The 22141-nt window shown below is 45.5% G+C and overlaps 1 protein-coding gene across 2 annotated transcripts in view; it reads left to right on the plus strand.

Moving 5' to 3' along the window:
- Positions 1 to 21221, plus strand: part of LOC106600234 (capping protein, Arp2/3 and myosin-I linker protein 3) — a 50211-nt gene extending 28990 nt beyond the window's left edge. Inside the window, exons 15-40 of one of the 2 annotated variants that reach the window (XM_045714798.2) lie at positions 3560 to 3636; positions 7945 to 8049; positions 8510 to 8579; positions 8683 to 8764; positions 8887 to 8983; positions 9078 to 9132; positions 9566 to 9738; positions 10234 to 10302; positions 10651 to 10744; positions 10939 to 11037; positions 11238 to 11357; positions 11524 to 11637; positions 13453 to 13628; positions 13823 to 13910; positions 14157 to 14279; positions 14374 to 14440; positions 15128 to 15300; positions 15912 to 15991; positions 16102 to 16221; positions 16396 to 16576; positions 17668 to 18190; positions 18419 to 18546; positions 18649 to 18886; positions 19110 to 19181; positions 19542 to 19661; positions 19975 to 21221. In XM_045714798.2, the coding sequence (XP_045570754.2) occupies positions 3560 to 3636; positions 7945 to 8049; positions 8510 to 8579; positions 8683 to 8764; positions 8887 to 8983; positions 9078 to 9132; positions 9566 to 9738; positions 10234 to 10302; positions 10651 to 10744; positions 10939 to 11037; positions 11238 to 11357; positions 11524 to 11637; positions 13453 to 13628; positions 13823 to 13910; positions 14157 to 14279; positions 14374 to 14440; positions 15128 to 15300; positions 15912 to 15991; positions 16102 to 16221; positions 16396 to 16576; positions 17668 to 18190; positions 18419 to 18546; positions 18649 to 18886; positions 19110 to 19181; positions 19542 to 19661; positions 19975 to 20024 (3294 nt within the window). In that variant the 3' untranslated portion in view covers positions 20025 to 21221. The remainder of the gene's footprint in view (positions 1 to 3559; positions 3637 to 7944; positions 8050 to 8509; positions 8580 to 8682; positions 8765 to 8886; positions 8984 to 9077; positions 9133 to 9565; positions 9739 to 10233; positions 10303 to 10650; positions 10745 to 10938; positions 11038 to 11237; positions 11358 to 11523; positions 11638 to 13452; positions 13629 to 13822; positions 13911 to 14156; positions 14280 to 14373; positions 14441 to 15127; positions 15301 to 15911; positions 15992 to 16101; positions 16222 to 16395; positions 16577 to 17667; positions 18191 to 18418; positions 18547 to 18648; positions 18887 to 19109; positions 19182 to 19541; positions 19662 to 19974) is intronic. The other variant, XM_045714799.2, reaches the window with a different exon arrangement.
- The last annotated feature ends 920 nt before the right edge of the window (positions 21222 to 22141 follow it).

Genomic DNA, 22141 nt, shown 5'->3' on the forward strand with positions numbered 1-22141 from the left:
ATTAATTTTGTGTCGTCTGCGTAGCAATGATAGGAGAGACCATGTGAGGATATGACAGAGCCAAGTGACTTGGTGTATAGCGAGAATAGGAGAGGGCCTAGAACTGAGCCCTGGGGGACACCAGTGGTGAGAGCACGTGGTGCGGAGACGGATTCTCGCCATGCCACCTGGTAGGAGCGACCTGTCAGGTAGGACGCAATCCAAGAGTGAGCCGCGCCGGAGATACCCAACTCGGAGAGGGTGGAGAGGAGGATCTGATGGTTCACAGTATCAAAGGCAGCAGATAGGTCTAGAAGGATGAGAGCAGAGGAGAGAGAGTTAGCTTTAGCAGTGCGGAGAGCCTCCGTGACACAGAGAAGAGCAGTCTCAGTTGAATAACCAGCCTTGAAACCTGACTGATTTGGATCGAGAAGGTCATTCTGAGAGAGATAGCAGGAGAGCTGGCCAAGGACAGCACGTTCAAGAGTTTTGGAGAGAAAAGAAAGAAGGGATACTGGTCTGTAGTTGTTGACATCGGAGGGATCGAGTGTAGGTTTTTTGAGAAGGGGTGCAACTCTCGCTCTCTTGAAGACGGAAGGGACGTAGCCAGCGGTCAAGGATGAGTTGATGAGCGAGGTGAGGTAAGGGAGAAGGTCTCCGGAAATGGTCTGGAGAAGAGAGGAGGGGATAGGCCGGCCGTCACAAGACGCAATATTTCATCTGGAGAGAGAGGGGAGAAAGAGGTCAAAGCATAGGGTAGGGCAGTGTGAGCAGGACCAGCGGTGTCGTTTGACTTAACAAACGAGGATCGGATGTCGTCGACCTTCTTTTCAAAATGGTTGACGAAGTCATCCGCAGAGAGGGAGGGGGGGAGGATTCAGGAGGGAGGAGAAGGTGGCAAAGAGCTTCCTAGGGTTAGAGGCAGATGCTTGGAAGTTAGAGTGGTAGAAAGTGGCTTTAGCAGCAGAAACAGAGGAGGAAAATGTAGAGAGGAGGGAGTGAAAAGATGCCAGGTCCGCAGGGAGGCTAGTTTTCCTCCATTTCCGCTCGGCTGCCCGGAGCCCTGTTCTGTGAGCTCGCAATGAGTCGTCAAGCCACGGAGCAGGAGGGGAGGACCGAGCCGGTCGGGAGGATAGGGGACATAGAGAGTCAAAGGATGCAGAAAGGGAGGAGAGGAGGGTTGAGGAGGCAGAATCAGGAGATTGGTTAGAGAAGGATTGAGCAGAGGGAAGAGATGATAGGATGGAAGAGGAGAGAGTAGCAGGAGAGAGAGAGCGAAGGTTGCGACGGCGCAATATCATCTGAGTAGGGGCAGAGTGAGTAGTGTTGGAGGAGAGCGAGAGGGAAAAAGATGCAAGGTAGTGATCGGAGACTTGGAGGGGAGTTGCAGTGAGATTAGTAGAAGAACAGCATCTGGTGAAGATGAGGTCAAGCGTATTGCCTGCCTTGTGAGTAGGGGGGGACGGTGAGAGGGTGAGGTCAAAAGAGGAGAGGAGTGAAAAGAAGGAGGCAGAGAGAAATGAGTCAAAGGTAGACGTAGGGAGGTTAAAGTCACCCAGAACTGTGAGGGGTTAGCCATCCTCAGGAAAGGAACTTATCAAGGCGTCAAGCTCATTGATGAACTCTCCAAGGGAACCTGGAGGGCGATAAATGGTAAGGATGTTAAGCTTGAATGGGCTACTGATTGTGACAGCATGGAATTCAAAGGAGGAGATGGACAGATGGGTCAGGGGAGAAAGAGAGAAAGTCCACTTGGGAGAGATGAGGATTCCAGTGCCACCACCCCGCTGACCAGATGCTCTCGTGGGTGTGCGAGAACACGTGGTCAGATGAGGAGAGAGCAGTAGGAGTAGCAGTGTTTTCTGTGGTAATCCATGTTTCTGTCAGCGCCAAGAAGTCGAGGGACTGGAGGGTATCATAGGCTGAGATGAACTCTGCCTTGTTGGCCGCAGACCGGCAGTTCCAGAGGCTGCCGGAGACCTGGAACTCCACGTGGGTCGTGCGCGCTGGGACCACCAGGTTAGAGTGGCAGCGGCCACGCGATGTGAAGCGTTTGTATGGCCTGTGCAGAGAGGAGAGAACAGGGATAGACCGACACATAGTTGATAGGCTACAGGAGAGGCTACGCTAATGCAAAGGAGATTGGCATGAAAAATTAACTAAACAACTGGGGAAGCGAGAGAGCAGGGCCACCCTCACTAACAATTCACTGAAACACTAAAACGCTAAAATATAACTTTTCTAGCTACCACTAGAAATTAAAATTTATGTAAATTACAGTGGTTCAATGTTTCCAGGAATAGACTCAAACTTAGTTTATTCCGCTAGATAACTTGGTACAGTATTCTTCCGTGAAAACCCACCTAGTGCACCGTGTCCTATGACGCCGTAGCTAACTAGCTAACTAGCATGCTAGCATCCTATAACACACGGTTAGCACAAATACTTGGTAACAACAAGCTACCAATGGATTATTCATGTCCGTGTCTAGTTCATAACGCAGAAGTAATTAAACATTGGCTAGCTAACACAAAGTCAGTCCTGCTAGCTACACAAGTGGACTACACATCTCGAATGTTCAGAAAGTTAAGCTTACGTTGCGAAAATCTTATTGACTAAAAATGATACAGCTAGCTGGTAGGGTTAGCTAGCTAGCAGTGGGCGCATTGTAGACTATGTTAAAAAATGTAGCTGGCTAGCTAACCTCGATAGTTACTCTGTACTACGCCTTTATCTTGATACAAAGACAACTATGTAGCTAGCTAACATTACACTAGTCAAATCGTTCCATTGTAATGTATATAGTTTCTACAGTACTGCTAATTGGTAAAGTTGGCTAGCTAGCTGTGGTGTTATGGTGTTGACGGCGTTTCGAAAACGGCGCGAACGAACGAATACAGCTGGCTAGCTAACCTTGTTAGTTCCTCAGAGCTACACCTTTATCCTTGATACAAAGACAGCAGATACAACTATGTAGCTAGCTAACAATACACTAATTAAATCGTTGTAATGTAATGTAATGTAATGTAATGAAATGAAATGTAATATTACCCGCGGAGCGAGGTGCGCACGACCACTCACTTCAGCATCCGGAAGCAAAAAAACCTCCTGGCTGTCTCCAGTGCCATGGATCATCACTGGAGGCGTCGTGCCATGGATCATCACTGGAGGCTTCTTACGTGGAGCCGGAACAGGTCTCACCGGACTAGGGAACGCCACTGGAGGCTCCGGACTGGGGGACGTCACCGGAAGCTCTGAACTGGGAACTGTCGCCGGAAGCTCTGGACTGGGAAGGCGCACTGTAGGCCTGATGCGTGGGGCTGGCACAGGTGGCGCCAGATTGGACACATATCTTGTTTTCTCCATATAATCTCCCCTGTAGAGAGTCTGGTTGACTTTGTTAGAATGTCACTTTACTGGCACATGAGCATTTTTGCAAAAGTACTTTCTGACGGTGTTAGCGAAACGATCATGAAACTGCCAAGCTTATTCACATGATTGATCTTTGTATGCATTTGTTGTTGTATTAACATAATATGTGATTTAATAATGCTAACTAACTGCTTTCTATCCATAACAGTTATTTGGGGCTCTGTTGAGGGGATGTTGTGTTGATCTCTCTTACCTGAATCTCTCCAAGAACTGCTTCTCTCACAGGTGAGGTGACTGTCTATCCCCTTGAATGGACCTTAATCCATTTCTATTTAACTTAACTTTCTTGATCCCTGACAGGCAACCAGCAGTATCCTCTCTCAGGGAAGTGTCCATGTAGAGCACAACACATTCTGTCAGAGATGGGCATTTACCCCTGTACCACGTAGACAGAATTAGATAGAAATGTGTCCAACTGTACAAGACGCCCCCTCATCCATCTATTCTGTCTCTGAGCCAGTGTTTACCTACCTTGCGGAGCAGAGCAGGCTGGAGCAGATCAGACATGATCCATCTCTCATCTGCTCTCGTCTGGCCTCCCTCAGGACTGGCAAAGCAGCAACCCCATCTCCGCTCCACAGATTAATCCATTATAGAAAAGTTTGTGAAAAATTAGACTAATTTTGGAAGGGAATTATTGTTAAAATCCCCAGGCTCTCTACGCGCCAGCACATTCTCGGTTTCCCTCACCTCCCCCGCTCCTGCTCTCTTCTCTCTACTATCTCTCTCTCTCTCTCTCTGCTATTATTATAGAGCAGGTTGGCATTTATTGTCATGAATCTTGCCCTGAAGGCACCTCTGTAGAGTGGTCAATAGCTGGCACAGCCACAAAGTCATAAAATCTGATTTTAACCCTAACCTTAACCACATCTGCTAACCCTAATGCCTAACCCGAACCTTAAATTAACCCTTTACAGGGATGGGAATTGGCCTATATGGATAGGACTAAATTGAAATGTTTCTTACAAAATAAATATGAAATGCATAATCATGGTAGTAATTGAAATGGAACAGTTTGGAGATTATGCGAAAATGATTCGACCAAAGTTGAAGAACAGTTCACCTGACACAAGACTGAATCCAAACATTACACTGTTGATTTTATGTGCCTTTTACTGTACTTTTCGCTGCATTTGTTGATAACGAAATCTGAAAATACTCTGGATACATTCAGTAACATGATAAGAATGTTCCTGGGAAACGTGGGGTAGGTGCAACATATGACGAAACAATTACAAGTGCTTGATTGAGAGGACTAACTAGTGTCTCCAAGTTCAACTATAAGGTGCTTTGAGCTCTCCTAGCTGTGCAGTGAAGGAACTAGAGCAAGCACACTTGTGGTTGTTTTGTTTGGAACACAACCCTGCAATCCTGTTAACACAATCTAAAAGGGGCCCATTTTAAATTGCAATCTGGGTCAGTTGGGCATTATTTGAACGCTTGTTCTATTGCCAACATGACTAACTAGGTTATAAAAGAGGATCTTACGGTGTTAGGCTTGCACAAAGCAATTCAGCGAAACAGACCGTCGTTCTGAAGCGCATAGAAAGGAGTCATGAGTGCATTCAGGTGCGGGTTCCGTGGCCGTTCAGAACAACCCAGGCTATGACGCCATGTCATCTTGTAACTGTACAGTGCCTTCAGGGAGTATTCACCCCCCTTTACTTTTTCCACATTTGGTTGTGTTACAGCCTGAATACAAAGTTTTTTCAATTGAGATTTTGTGTCACTGATCTGCACACAACACCCCATCATGTCAAACTGCAATTATGTTTCTAGAAATGTTTACAAATGAAACGCTTTTGTTATGGCGAGCCTAAATGAGTTCAGGAGTACAAATGTGCTAACAAGTCACATAATAAGCTGCGTGGACTCAATCTGCGTGCAATAATAGTGTTTGACATGAGTTTTAAATGACTACCCCATTGCTGTACCCCACACATACTGTACAATTACATACAAGCACAGATTCAACCACAAAGGCCAGAGACTTTTTCCAATGGCTCGCAAAGAAGGCCACCTATTGGTAGATGGGTAAAAAAAAAAGCAGACATTGAATATCCGTTTGAACATGGTGCAGTTATTAAATACACTTTGGTTGGTGTATCAATATCCCCAGTCACTACAAAGATACAGGCGCCCTTACTAACTCAGTTGCCGGAGAGGAAAGAAACTGTTCAGGGATTTCACCATGAGGCCAATGTTGATTTTAAAAACAGTGATCGGAGATAACTGAGGATGGATCAACAACATTACTCCAAAATACTAACATAAATGACAGAGTGAAAAGAAGGAAGCCTGTAAAGAAAAAAATATTCTTCAAAATGTATCCTGTTTGCAGTAAGGCACTAAAGTAATACTGCAAAAATGTGTCAAAGAATGTAAATACAAAGCGTTATGTTTGGGGCAAATCCAACACATCACTGAGTTCACTCTTCATTTCTGGTGGTGGCTGCATCATGTTATGGGTATGCTTGTCATCGGCAAGGACTAGGGAGTTTTAAGGATAAAAAAAACCGGAATAGAGCTAAGCACAAGCAAAATCCTAGTGAAAACTTGGTTAAGTCTGCTTTCCAACAGACACTGAAATTCACCTTTCAGCAGGACAATAACCTGAAACACAAGGCCAAATATACACTGGAGTTGCTTACCAAGACGACATAGAATGTTCCTGAGTGGCCTAGTTACAGTTTCTACTTAAATCATCTTAAAAATCTATGGCAAGACTTAAAAATGGCTGTCTAGCAATGATCAACAACCAACTTGACAGAGCTTGAATAATTAGGAAAAAATATTTGGCAAATATTGTACAATCCAGGTGTGCAAAGCTCTTAGAGACAAACCCAGAAAGACTCACAGCTGTAATCGCTGCCAGTGATTCTAACACTTATTGACTCAGGGGGTTGAAAACTTATCTAATCAAGATATGTTAGTGCTTTATTTTCCATACATTTCTTAAAACTTGTCATTAGTGTTTTGTGTAGATCATTGACAAAAAATGGCAATTATATCAATTTTAATCCCACTTTGTAACACATAAAGTCAAGGGGTGTGAGTAGATAGTGATTATCAACGTTGACACTGTACTGTATATGACATGAGTTTTATTATATGGAAATGTGAAGTGATTCATGACAATTAACGTCACCCTGCTACGTCACCCTGCTACGTCACCCTCTCATCCTCTTTTTCTCCATTCTTCTCATGCCTCTCTTTCTCTGTCTTTTCTCTCTTCTCTTCGACATGTCCCTCCCATCCCTCCCTCTCTGTGTGTCTGTCCTTCACTAGCAGCAGTCAGTGGAGCCTTGGTTGCTCTGCCTGAGCTCTGATCCCGCCACATGTAATAGAACATAAATCGGTTTGAACTGATAAGAATGAAAGACTATATATTAAACAGCCAGCGCTATCCTTTCTCTCTCGCTCTCTCGCTCTCTCACTCTCACTCTTTCTCCTCTCTCTTGCCTCCAAATCATTGACTGTAACAGTGTTCAATGTTTGCACGGGCCCCTCTGTGCTGTGTGTATCTGCTGCCCATCTCTGTGTGACTGAAGCCAGTCTTAAGTTCCCTGCAGCCACGCAAAGACAGGATTTATGCTGATGAGGGCATAGGTTGCCGAGCACATGTTGGGAACACGGACCTGTTATCATTATGCCATTCTCTGACATGAGCCCCCATTAACCCCTTACCCACTACTCTCTCTCTCTCTCTCTCTCTCTCTCTCTCTCTCACACACACACACACACTCTTTCTTTCTTTTTCTCTCTGTCTCTCTCCAATTCCTTTCTTCCTCTCTCTCTCTCTTTCTCCATCTTTCCCTTGTTTTCTATCTCTACCCACTACGTCTCTCTCTTTCTGTCACGATATGCTGAATTATTTGTATGGTCAGGCTAAAATGAGTGTTAGTTATGCTCTTCTACAATTTAGGAATATACTGTCCCCTGTATTCCAATGACATGCCTGGATGCTTCTGTTACCTGGTATGGCTCAGAGGGCTTTTACTGACATGCTCAGAATGAGTTTATTCTTGAGCTGGTGTACAACTGCTATGGGCTCTGAAGTGTGTGTATGTGTCCACAAGGAAAATATTTTATGCCCAGTTGTGTTAACAGATGGTTTAATAAAAAAACATTTTTGTAACTTAAACTTGTTTCGTGTTGTTCACATTGTCTGATGTTATAGTCTTGTTTTTTTGAAGGCCATTTACTGCCTATCTCTATCTCTCTCTGTCTCTCACGCTCTCGTTCTCTCTATCTTACATTCTCTCTCTCTCTCCCTCCGGTTCTCTCCCACTCTGTCTCTATCTCTGTCTGTCTCTCACGCTCTCGTTCTATCTTACATTCTCTCTCTCTCCCTCCGGTTCTCTCCCACTCTGTCTCTATCTCTGTCTCTCACGCTCTCGTTCTCTCTATCTTACATTCTCTCTATTTCTCCCTCCGGTTCTCTTCCACTCTTTCTCTCATTCTCGCTCGCTCTCGCTCTCTCCCTCTCGTGCTCTCTCTCGCTCTCTCCCTCTCGCTCTCTCTCTCTTTCAGGAAAGTGAGGGAGACTCTCCCTGTCTTCAGGCAGTTCTTCAGTTCAGCCTTCAGTCTTACGCACGTCAACCTGTCTTCTATGAAGCTCCCTCCGGACACTCTGAGGTGAGATAGGGACTCCGCTCTGGCCACTTCCCAAAATGTCGGACTCACGCTCGACTACCTCAGTTGACGTCAGTCCATCCTTTATTTACCTGCACTTAATGAATTCTTTAACATGTGTGTATTGTCAAAGGTGTTTTGTTGGTAAATCCAATCTCCCTATCAAGGTGTCTTTTTTTGTGTGTAGCACTTTACCATGCTTCCTGTGTTTCAGTTGAAGCACTTACTGGTCCTTGGCCAAGTAGTTCTAGGAATCTCTAAACTACTTTTCTCCCACATCTTTTAAGATTGCTGTAACACCCCTCAGTGTGTGTGAATAGAAATCCACATGGTTTCCTGTTAGGGAAGTTGATGGAAAAAATCCGTCACGGTAATTAAGAAAACAATTTGAAATGAGTTTGGTATGCATTGACCTTTCTTGACCTCCTCTCTCGCTCCATCTCTCCATCTCTGCCTCTCTCAGAGCTCTCTTCCTTGGCCTGTCTTCCAACCCTCACATCAGTGACCTACACCTGGACCTCAGCTGCTGTGAGGTACGGCGCCTGTCTGTCTGAATTGCCTTGCCTTCCTGTCTCTCCGTTTGACTGATTTAGTCTTCTCTCTCTCGCTCTCTCTTTCTCTCTCTCTCTCTCTCAGTTGAGGTCTGCTGGTGCTGGGGTGCTCCAGGAGCTGTTTCCCAGAGTGGCCTGTATTGGTAGTCTGGACATCTCAGACAACGGTGAGTGACCCTTGTACCTTTCGCTTCCCTACGCATGCCACAGTCTTATGAATAATTTCAGGGCTAACATAAACGCCAGTTTATATGTATTAGCTGATATACTGTGCATATGTGTCTCTCAGGGTTGGATGCTGATCTGCTAGGGGTCATCCCAGCCTTCTCCAGACACCCCTCCCTCAAACACTTGCTGCTGGGCAAGAACTTCAACATCAAGGGCCGGTAGGGACAGTAATCCGTCCTCCACAGGCACGTAAAGAAATACGCACTGGGAAGATGTGTCTTTTGTCTAACAGTGGCAATTATGTGTCTGCAGGGTGCTGGATGAAATTCTGCAGAAACTAGTGCAGTTAGTGCAGGAGGAAGAGTGTGTGAGTTTCATAATGCACGTGAACACACACTGAGACACGCGCGCACACACACACAAACTCATACACGTACGATCCAGGTATGTTTATGTACTCCCATCTCTCACCCACTCACTGCCATACTCTACGCAGTGAGTATGTTCTCTCCAGCCCTAGTGAATGATTCATTGGGACGTGCTTTATTCTCTCGGCTCTGGGCTTCTCTCTCAGCGCAGATGCACCATCACCATGACGAGCTCGCTCAATTATTTACCGCTGTTGACGCTGATCACTCACAAACATAACACAAACATACAGCACTCAAAGACACATGCACACGCATACACACGCACGCACATATACCCACACTTTACAAATTCACTTCAGTTTTGAGAGCCCTTATCCTCTCTTGCCCCTTTCTCCCTCTCACCCCCTCTCTCCGTCTCTCCATCCTCAGGCCCTGCAGTCCCTCTCTCTGGCGGACTCGCGCCTACGCTCTCGGGGCACAGTGCTGGTGAACGCTCTGGGCAGCAACACCTGCCTGCGCAAGGTGGACCTGAGTGGGAACAGCCTGGAGGATGCGGGGGCTAAGATGCTCAGCAAAGCCCTGCAGATCAACACTACACTCAGGTAAGAGAGAGGGAGCTAGGGAAAGTAGGAGCGGGGGGGGGGGGGGGAGGGAGGGAGGGGGGAGGGGGGGGGAGGGAGGGAGGGAGGGAGGGGAGGGAGGGAGGGAGGGAGGGAGGGGAGGGAGGGAGGGAGGGAGGGAGGGGGAGGGAGGGAGGGAGGGAGGGAGGGGGGAGGGAGGGAGGGGAAAAGAGAGACTGAGAGATGTGGGAAAGTTCATTATACAGTTGCTTTGCTGTAGTTAATGCAGTGATAATGTAATTATAGGGGTTGTGTTACATCTCTCAATACACTCTGTAATGAACACAGTGCAACTTGGAATGTACAAGCACTTCTTTGCTTATTCATGCTGTGCAATTCTGAATTTGCAATTTGACAGGTGTCATGAATGTGAGCTTTAGTTTTCAAGTCAATTATTATTCAAATGATCTCTCCCTTTCTCCTTTTATCTATCTCTCTCTTTCTCCTTCTTCCTTCCTCCAATTTGATCCTTCTAAGGAGTGTGACGTGGGATCGCAATAACACCACGGCTACAGGATTCCAAGATGTGGCTCGGGCCCTGGAACAGTGAGACACACACACCCCAACACACACACCCACTCACTCAAACAAACTTGAACACGAGGGACATGAATAAAAGTCAAAAGACAAGAGACGTATATCTCTGAGCTTGCCTTGCAGTCGTTGCACAGTGTTTCATCAGCACCCTGACCTGTTTGTGAGGCAGGGCTGCCTGTTTTAAGTTCTAGTGGCAAGGATTCGCATAAAGAGGAGAAGACATTAGAGTGATAGCCACTACTGCATCAAGCATTTCCATTCCTTACTAGTTAAAGGCAATTACTCATAACTATAATCGAAAAGGTATCGATTTGTAATGATTTCTTGTTTTTTCCTCTCTTCTTTTTCTCTTGACAGTAACTTCACCCTGCATTACATGTCCATCCCCCTCAATGATGTCACACAGGCTTACCGGAGTGCCCCTGAGAAGATTGACCAAGCGCTGACCAGGGTGGGTCACCTGGGGTGTGATGTCACACCATGACATCATGACTGTTGTCAGCAGCTTATCTCATATCCATCTCTCGTGTGTTCATATTTCTGCCCTGTTCACTTTGCTTCGTCAAACCCTCTCTTCTCTCTGTTGCGCGTCTTCTTTCACCTCCAACATTCCTCCTTTCCCATCCCTCTGACTTTGTTCATCAGATCCAGCGTGCTCTGTTGAGGAACAACCAGACCCAGAGGTTCTCTCAGAAACAGGCTCTTCGTCTGCACCAAGGCCTGGTCACCAGCACTGCTGAACAGGTACAAATACTGTGTGCTTATGTAAACTGTGTAATTTTGGCGAGAAAGACAGTCTTCGAGTCAAAACCCCACGGACTGACGGCGTGTGTGTGTGTGTGTGTGTGTGTGTGTGTGTGTGTGTGTGTGTGTGTGTGTGTGTGTGTGTGTGTGTGTGTGTGTGTGTGTGTGTGTGTGTGTGTGTGTGTGTGGGTGTGTGTCAGGTGATGGAGCGGCTGTGTGTGCGTGTGCAGCAGCAGGTGTGTGCTCTCCGAGGCTCAGAGGAAGGAGAGGAGCTGCAGGCTGCCAGACAGGTCCTGAAGGAGGCCAGAAACTCCCGTGCGGTAAGTTGGCGTGTGCGTAAGCATGCGTGTTTATATATTCTAAACCACTCTCTCTGTCTCTCTCAGCTATACTGTGTGCGTGTGTGTGTGTGTGTGTGCGTTGAATATGCATATGTATGTGTGTTGAAATATTCTAAGCTCCTCTCTCTCCCTCTCTCCCTCTCAGCTCTATCCATCTCTGTGTGAGCTGGCCCATGTTCTCTCAGTGGACGGGCCTGTCAGACAGAAACTGGACTCTCTAGCAGGAGAGCTGGCCAAGGCTGCTGACAAGGAGCTACAGGTAGGCCACTCAACACTCCTCTCCCCCTGCATGGTTAGAGTTAGACTATGATGGATTAATTAAAAGATAGATAGATGGATGGATATATATATATACTGCTCAAAAAAATAAAGGGAACACTTAAACAACACATCCTAGATCTGAATGAAAGAAATAATCTTATTAAATACTTTTTTCTTTACATAGTTGAATGTGCTGACAACAAAATCACACAAAAATAATCAATGGAAATCCAATTTATCAACCCATGGAGGTCTGGATTTGGAGTCACACTCAAAATTAAAGTGGAAAACCACACTACAGGCTGATCCAACTTTGATGTAATGTCCTTAAAACAAGTCAATTTGAGGCTCATTAGTGTGTGTGGCCTCCACGTGCCTGTATGACCTCCCTACAACGCCTGGGCATGCTCCTGATGAGGTGGCGGATGGTCTCCTGAGGGATCTCCTCCCAGACCTGGACTAAAGCATCTGCCAACTCCTGGACAGTCTGTGGTGCAACGTGGCGTTGGTGGATGGAACGAGACATGATGTCCCAGATGTGCTCAATTGGATTCAGGTCTGGGGAACGGGCGGGCCAGTCCATAGCATCAATGCCTTCCTCTTGCAGGAACTGCTGACACACTCCAGCCACACGAGGTCTAGCATTGTCTTGCATTAGGAGGAACCCAGGGCCAACCGCACCAGCATATGGTCTCACAAGAGGTCTGAGGATCTCATCTCGGTACCTAATGGCAGTCAGGCTACCTCTGGCGAGCACATGGAGGGCTGTGCGGCCCCCCAAAGAAATGCCACCCCACACCATGACTGACCCACCGCCAAACCGGTCATGCTGGAGGATGTTGCAGGCAGCAGAACGTTCTCCACGGCGTCTCCAGACTGTCACGTCTGTCACATGTGCTCAGTGTGAACCTGCTTTCATCTGTGAAGAGCACAGGGCGCCAGTGGCGAATTTGCCAATCTTGGTGTTCTCTGGCGAATGCCAAACGTCCTGCACGGTGTTGGGCTGTAAGCACAACCCCCACCTGTGGACGTCGGGCCCTCATACCACCCTCATGGAGTCTGTTTCTGACCGTTTGAGCAGACACATGCACATTTGTGGCCTGCTGGAGGTCATTTTGCAGGGCTCTGGCAGTGCTTCTCCTGCTCCTCCTTGCACAAAGGCGGAGGTAGCGGTCCTGCTGCTGGGTTTTTGCCCTCCTTCGGCCTCCTCCACATCTCCTGATGTACTGGCCTGTCTCCTGGTAGCGCCTCCATGCTCTGGACACTACGCTGACAGACACAGCAAACCTTCTTGCCACAGCTCGCATTGATGTGCCATCCTGGATGAGCTGCACTACCGGAGCCACTTGTGTGGGTTGTAGACTCCGTCTCATGCTACCACTAGAGTGAAAGCACCGCCAGCATTCAAAAGTGACCAAAACATCAGCCAGGAAGCATAGGAACTGAGAAGTGGTCTGTGGTCCCCACCTGTAGAACCACTCCTTTATTGGGGGTGTCTTGCTAATTGCCTATAATTTCCACCTGTTGTTTATTCCATTTGCACAACAGCATGTGAAATGTATTGTCAATCAGTGTTGCTTCCTAAGTGGACAGTTTGATTTCACAGAAGTGTGATTGACTTGGAGTTACATTGTGTTGTTTAAGTGTTCCCTTTATTTTTTTGAGCAGTGTATATATATATATACATTCTTTGGCAGGAGACCTGGCCAAGGTTGCTGATAAGGAAATATGGGTACTGTGATTCTTATTGTAGACAGGACTTATTGAATGAGGGAATAACACATTGATGGCTTTATTGACTGATCATTCCCAGGTGATAGTGGACTCCATGGTGTCTCTGTGTCGGGAGCTGTGTCCCATGTCCTCCTCCTCAGCTGAGCGACTCAACCCTCCGCTCTCCTCCATCTCAGAACGCGTCTCCATCCCTCGCTCCACCATCCGCACCGCCCTGATGGAGAGAGCGGCACAGGACATCAACAGAGCCCTGGAGTAAGAGGGGGAGGAAAAAAAGAGGGAGGGGATGAGAAGGGTCTAGACTAAAGAGAAGGTTGTGAATAGAGAATTTGAAGGAAGTATTCACTCCCCCCCTTCTCTCTCTCTCTCTCTCTCGCTCTCTCTCTCTCTCTCTCTCTCTCTCTCTCTCGTTCTCGTTCTCGTTCTCTGTTTTTATCTTTCACCCTCAGGGACGTGAAGCTGTCGGTGGTCTCCTATCTGACCAACTCCATAGTGGATCAGATCCTTCAGGAGCTCTACACCACTCACAAAACCCTAGTACTAACACACACACTACTCTCTCTGTGCTCGATGTGTCTTTACCTCTATGCACTGTGTACCTCTGTGACCTCTGTGTACCTCTGTGTACCTCTGTGATCTCTGTGTACCTCTAGAACAGAACTTGTTCAATCTCAGTTTCATCTCCCCACCATCTCACACCAGTGAGCATAGTCTCAGACCAGGCCAGTTCCCATTGTGTCAGACCAGTAATATAGTATTGTAAATGTCTCTCTGTTGTCTTAGCTGTGTCAGGTGTCCCAGGTGAAGCGTTTGGATGACGCAGGGACAGGCAGACGCACCATCAGACAATCCAGAATCACAGACTCACTGGACTTCCCCGACGAGGAAGGCCTGGGCATGAACATCGTAAGTGTGTGGGCAGGTGTATATGTGTGCGTGTACGAGTGCATTTTTCCATTGCTCTATCACGTTGCCTTTCCTCTCCCTTGTGTCTTACTAGGACACCATCGCCATCAAGAAACGTAGCTCCAGAACCAGAAGGATTCGTCCAGTGTCAACCAGATTGAGTGAGCTTACCTTAAGTTCAGACGAAAAGTCAAAAAAGTTATATTACAGTTCGTAGAAACATGTCAAACGATGTATAGAATCAATCTTTAGGATGTTTTTATCATAAATCTTCCATAATATTCCAACCGGACGATTACTTTGTCTTCAAAAAAGAAAAGGAACACAGCTAACTCTCATGTAAGCGCGCGCCACTGAGCTCATGTCATTTTCTCTGTCATCTACTTCCAGGAGCTCTTATTCCCCCCCTATTCACAGTAGAAGCATGAAACAACGTTCTAAAGACTGTTGACATCTAGTGGAAGCCTTAGGAAGTGCAAAATGAACCCTAAGTCACTGTATACTGTATAGGCAATCACTTGAAAAACTACAAACCTCAGATTTCCACACTTCCTGGTTGGATTTTTCTCAGGTTTTTGCCTGCCATATGAGTTCTGTTATACTCACAGATGTCATTCAAACAGTTTTACAAACTTCAGAGTGTTTTCTATCCAAATCTACTAATAATATGCATATCCTACCTTCTGAGCCCGAGTAGCAGGCAGTTTACTACAGGCACGCCTTTCATCCGGACGTCAAAATACTGCCCCCTACTCTAGAGAAGTTAATAATAAGGTTTTCATGCAGGGCATTTTATGTCGATTAACATGAATTTGACCCAACTTTTATCTTCTCTCCCTCCCTTTTAGGTCTTGGTGATGATCCCACCTCCTCCCCGCTTCACTCTGGCCCCCTATCCCGCTCAGCATCATGGGAGGATCTGTACACCCTGCCTACCCAGGGTGCACCACTGCGCCACGTGACACAGGTCAGGCCACGGCCCCCGCGAAGGCACTGTCGAGGTCAAGTCCCCGTGGAAACAGTGAGTCAACTCTGACCTGTAAAAGAAGAGCCAGACCCAATCCCAAATCAACCCTTAGCCCCCTAAGCACTTCATACAGATCTGAAAGCTGGTCAAGTTGAAAGTTCAAACTTACCCACTAGGCTGGGTGAAATGTGATAAATACAATACTTATCCAATCATTTTGGTTAAACTTCAGTACATAGGGGGTAGGGGTTGACCAGGCCTCTGAGCCAAACAAATCTATTCACCTCTCAGTTTTAGTCATCCTGGTTTTTCATGCCAGAGGCATTCCAAAAATAGGTTTCTTTATGACTGTGAATCTGTCGCATTATCTCATGACTCACTCGTTTATCACGTTCTCCAATCCACAATGCCCCAAGGCATCTCTCTGTTGGCAGCATATCAGATTCCTCAGCTGCGTCCCAAATGGCACACTTTTCCCTATATGGTGCGCTTCTTTTTGACCAGAGCCCTATGGGCCCTGGTCAAAAGCAGTGCACTGTATAGGGAGTAGGGTGTATGTACATGATACATGATAATTGCACATGATAGAACGGCAGTAGTTTCAGTGTGACAGCAGAATTTGTGTTGGTGGCTGTAGTGTAAACCTATTATCTCCGTCCTCTCAGCACTGTTCAGAGAACGGAGGAGTCAACATGCTGGAGGATGGACTGCCTGATTTCTTTACCAAGAGAGTCCTGCCTGACAGGTAGGCTACGCACAATTTCACACACACACACTCACCCACACACACACACTCACACACACACATGCACTCTCAGTGACCCAGCTACCCATATCTTTATCTCTCCCCACCAGTCAGCTGTCACTACTCCATCAAGCTCAGTCCCTGAGGAGGAAGAAGAGACGCAGTGTGCTGTCGATCTTCTCCGGGTTCCGCAAGAATCGCAACTCCACCATCTCCAATCAGGAAACAGAGTACGGAGGGAGTCCTGAAAAGTCATGCACACATTTAGTTGATTTATTGACGAATATATGATTACAGGTCCTTGTTATAAATTGTTAACAACAACTATTTAATAATTGTTTATTGTCAGTTTATCAGTTTATAATATGTCTCTGTCTCGTTCTCTGTCTCTCTCTGTCTCTCAGTAGTGGCTCAGAGAACGTGTACTCTATGATTCAGCACCCTAAGGATCATGGGAAGGGGGAGGCCATCATTGAGGTAGGAGCCAATGGGAGGATGATGCCGTCCCCTAGGCCCATTCAGGGCACACCACTGCATGGGATGAGGGGGGCCAGGCCCAGCCCCCACTGCCTCACACAGCGACAGGTAGGAACGTACCACTGTAGGTCTGTCCCTAGTTCATGAATAGGGCCAGGAGTTTTACCTGACTAGTCATCTCCTTGTCTATCCCACTCATTACAAAATGCATCACAGTACAGCATACATGCTTTTACATTCTATGTAATCTATTACATAGAATGTAATGCGGTTCTTCAGAGACTCCCCTACTACTCCCCTACTCAGCTCATGTATTAATTGGAGATCCAGCAATTTTCAGACCCACTCTCTGGACTGGATGGTTCTGGAGGTCCTGCGGGTCTCCACTGACCTAGGAAAAAATGCTGTGATGGAACATTTTATGTTTGTGCTTTTCTAATAACCAATTGCTGTGTTCATGTAAGAGACTGAACGAATCCTCACTGTCAGTATCTGTAATTTGGCAGTACGCCCAGAACCTTGTTTTGAGAACAAAAGGATATCTCAGTTTTAAGGTCTCAGCTTGGAGAGAAGAAGCCTCCTGAGGTATTGGTCTGTCACATGTTATGAACCAGTATTGGTCGGTCACATGAATGAAGCAAACGTTAATGATGAATTAATTATATATGATGAATAAGCTAAATCTTGTAAATATAACTTGCCAGCAGTATATAAGAGGACTAACGGGACTGCCTCGGTAGAGCTCCTGACAGATGTGTACTATGGCATCCAGTTTGTTGAAACCTCTCCTGTTAACTGTTAATGAACAATGATTCATTTAAGATTGACTTCGAGTGTCCCATGTGTAGAATTTCCATGAGAATGCTTTTAGTTTTTATACCCCCAGCTCATGGAATAGCCTTCAGGCCACCTTGACATTAGACTTGCTGGGCTCCATTGGACAGTTTAGACTGAGTTTAAGCAAGGTGATATGTGAGAGTTGTGTTTGTTTTGATTAATCTTGTATTTATATTATTATCTTACATTATTTGTATTAAATTGTGTATGTTCATGTTCGCAGGGTTCCTTTGTAAATGAGACCCTGGTGTCAATGGTGACCCACCATGTAAAATTAAAATGAAATAGTAAAAATTGCATATATGACACAATGTAAGCCTTACAATCTACTCTCTTCACTCTGTCTCTCTCCTACCTTCCAGCCTTCAGATCTGATCGGGATGGTATACAATTGTATCGGAGCAGAAGACGAGGACTCAGACAGTAGCTTTGAGATCAGACCAGTGGACAGAGACACAGACAGACAGAAGGACCCACAGATTGCATCAGACACCCAGACAGAGTCCCGTGCCAATGGACATGCAATGTCCTCCGCTTCTCTGACAGACAAACAGGCTGACATACAGACTGACATACAGACTGACAGACAGACTGACAGACAGACTGACAGACAGACTGACAGACAGACTGACAGACAGACTGACAGACAGACTGACAGACAGACTGACAGACAGACAGAGCCAGTCAGTCAGGACCTGCCGATGCCCAGCACTCAGACAGACACACAGACGGAGGTGGAGAGACGGACAAAGGAGACAGAGGGGACGGAGTCCATGGAGAACAGGAAGGAGGGTGCCCCCTGTGGACAGAAACCAGAACCCCCTTCTCAAAGCAGCAAGCCCAACCTGGCCAGCATTAAACAGAGACACCTGCAGGGAAGCTCCGGTACTGCAACATAAATAACAAGAGGTGTATTAACTAGAAGTGTATTAAGTAGCTCTGAGTCTCTACTTTTATCCAATGTAAAAAACACAATTTCAAATTTTGCTACATAAGACCAATTTGAGCCGGTCGGTCGCATTTGGCTCCGGCTACTGCATGTGCTAGAATATGGATATAGAGTTGTTACAGAATTACAATTTCACTTTTGTTTCACACTTTTTTTCTTTGTAGAGAAATCAACTGATGGCATCAGATGGATAGAGGGAGACAGGGTAGAAGAGGAGAATAATGAAAAGAGACGTGAGGGTGTGCAGAAAGACAGAGGGGCAGAGGGGCAGCGTCCCCCCATTCCTGAAAAGGTGTGTCTGTTTGTCCGTTTGTGTCTCCTCGTTTTTTGTATCGCTGTTTGTTGCTTGTATGTATTGTTAAGTCATTGAGACAGACACAATCTATCTCCACAGCCTGGTAAAGATAAGACCTCTCCAAAGACACAGCCTGCTGTCACCCCGCCTGAGGAAACCACCAATGAGAAGAAAACCACACCTCCTGTTCCACCTGCCTCTGCCAAGCCCTCTTTTGATTTGTCTAAAGCTCCTGTCAGTCAAGAAGAAGGGACTAATGAGAAGAAAAGCCTTCCTCCTGTGCCTCCTGCTTCTACCAAGCCTGTGTTTGAATCTCCTGATCATGCTGGTTGTCAAGGTACCACTATGATGGAATTTCACTGAAGGTGGTTTTAAGAAATGATTGTAGTGATAATTGATAACGCTCTGGAAAAGAACGTCTGCTAAATGACTCAAATGTAAATAAAAATGCGCATGCAGTCCCAAAAATGATCAATGGCTATGAATATTGTATTGTTATTGTTGATGATGATGATGATGATGATGATGGCGGCAGGTTGAAATTTTGACTATTTAATCAGATGAGGAGGGAGGAAGAAATGGTTATCCACTGAAGCCGCATCGCAACAGGAAGGCAGACTCATGTGACATGGGTATGTGTGAGGGTGAGCGTGAGTGGGCTCACTGCATGTGTGAATGTGTGCTGTACGTCTGTACATACATGTTTGTCTCTACAGATCCTTGCATGCATACGCTTGTTTTACACTATCGTTTGAATTCCGCTGTTTCAATTCCAATTTGTGATTTGATGCATTTATTTGCTTGCTACTTCAGTCATTGAATGCTGACTCATTGTGTCTGTTAGGTATGCTGACCATTCCTCTGTCCATCCCTCTGCCAGGGACTATCCAATAGATCTCTGCTTATCATGACTTACATTACTGCAACTACCCCCTGTCACCAGTCACCGTCTGTGTGGCCCTGTGTGTATGTCTCATATCATTTCCCTTCAGGCATGGAACGGAATAGCCCCAACGATCTGGATACGGGGTCCTCAGATCGCAAACCCCCTGTGAAAAGACCCAGACTCCCAGAGAAAAGAAACATATCTCTGGACTTCCCCAGGATTGTCTGTATGTATCTGCTTCTCTGGACCCCTCTCTGTGTCATACTGTATGAGTATGTGCAAGCATGGTAATGTTCATAAGCTACTATACTGTAAGCCTCCTTTTCATGACTCAGTGGTGAAAGAGAGAATTGACATGGTATTGACAGTCTACCCAATGTGTCACATGATCAGAGAAAACACTGGGCCATGCTGGGCCATTAAAATCCTGTTGACTGCGGCCTAGGCATTGTTTGGGGATATGAGGGAGAGTCACCTTTCTAATACTTAATGGTAGAGGCCAAACAAGGACTCTGACTTTCAAATCTCTCTCTGTCTAGGTCCTGAGAGTCCAGAGCCCGCCAACGACAATGGTAAGATGTCATCATAACAACAACAGACAGGAGGCGAAGACAACATTCTAGACAACTAGAGGGAGAGGAGGGTGAAGAGATGGAGAGAAAAGGGACATTATGAACTTGATCACCATAGACCCAACTGTGGTTTTCCTCGTATACAGTATTAATTTCCTTCATATTTACGAAACATGCATGTACTCTGCTTTTTTCCTCCCTCATACTTAGTTGCACTTGCTTTCATTCCTTTGCAGAGAACACACACACACACATTTTTACCTTTATATTTTAGTCATTTAGCCAACGCTCTTCTCCACACAGACACACACACACACACACAGAGAGGTCTCTGAGGGCCCTCTGGTATTCTCATGCCACTGTTATTTCTTGCACTTCTTGTTGTACAAAAAGCTTTTATCATACTTCTTATTCTCCCTAGTCTCTCTTTTATTGACAATCTGTGACACTGTTACTGTAAGAATGAGTTGGTATGTATTCTAAACCAGTATTATGTAATTATTGAATATAAGTGAACAAACTGCACTAACCATTGTTATTGCCAAGTCATTACATGGTAACAGGTAACATTCATGTTTTTATTTACAATAAGGATAAGATGAATGTGAGTGTGTTGCAAGGATGTTTTTCCCATTGAGAAGATGTTAATGACGTGTATTGTTTATCATTATTATTATTATTATTATTATTACAGTAATCTAGTAGTTGGTCAATAGAACAATGGCTTTTATTGGTCAATAGAACAATGGTTTTATTCATATTTTACCGGACTGAAATTAGTATATTTTCTAAAAATGCTAATATAATTCATCAATCAATAAAATTGACTTAACTAAATGAACCAAACTGATGATGCACTATCTCAGGTGAAAACAACCCTAACCTGACATCTGCATTAAGGACTCATATTTCTGTTGTGCAAGATTAGGATTTGACCCTCTGAAAATGACATTGATGGATTTTGGAGCAATACTATGGAGGGGGCAGCAGAGGGCGGTAAGTACGTAGAGCTGAGTGATGAAACAGACTTGGATGAAACACAAGTTAGAGGCACAGACTGTGCCTGAGCAATGTCTGTAAAAAATGTATTTAATAGAATTGGTAGCGTCCATTTGTTTGAAGTAGGCTTTAAAGGGATTTCAACTGACAGACGGGCCAAGAATACATTAATCAATGAATTAGGCAAATATTAAATTGGCTGTGTTAAAAGTCCACATTCATTAATCATGTCATGAATAATGTCACAAAATACACACACACACACACACACACACACACACCCACACACACACACACACACACACACACACACACACACACACACACACACACCCACACACACACACACACACACACACATACACCATTTGGATTTAAAAGACCAGAAAGCACCTCTGACGCCAAAAGCTCCTCTTTCACGCCTGAGTTTGACAGAGTGAAAGATCACACCTCTATAGCAGAGGACAGTGCACATTCAGGAGCTTTGCTAATTACATTCATTAGTCAGTATGGGGGATAAGCTAGTTTAAATCTGGAATCCTGAATGGTGAAACTGCCACGTCCGTTTGTGATCATTGCAAGCGTGTTGTTTTTTTTACCATGATGCGCGAACAAAAACCATAACAATGCCTGTGGGGTGGACAGTGTCGCTGTTTCCCCTTACTGCGGATTCCATCTTTAAATATACAAAGATCTGTACCTTTTTTGTAAGGGAAAACCAAGTCTGAGATTTCTAAGTGGAAATTACAAACTTCAGAAGGCTTTTAAAACCTCAAGTATATACGTTTTATATTTCCTGCATTGCAGGAAAGTTATGCAACAGTGTGATCAAATTAAGGTCCTACATCTGTAGATGATGATACGAGACGAACACTTAACTCTTAAAACATGTTATTTGGAGTGTCTGCTAAGTATGTTCATGGATGAATGGATATATTTATTGATCCCAAGAGGCTGACATCATCATTGTAAAAGTTAGAGACCGCTGTGTCAAATGATAGACAGCATGTTTCCCCTCATTCTTCTTTAAATATTGCAGGCTACATGTGAAAGGATGGCTGTCATCTAACTAAGTTTCAAATCGGCTGGTATTTGACCCTTGTTGCTTTGACCTTGTAGAGGATCATTCCGCACA

Source organism: Salmo salar, chromosome 03 (assembly GCF_965601325.2).
Source record: "Salmo salar chromosome 03, fSalSal1, whole genome shotgun sequence".
Taxonomy (NCBI): Eukaryota; Metazoa; Chordata; class Actinopteri; order Salmoniformes; family Salmonidae; genus Salmo; species Salmo salar.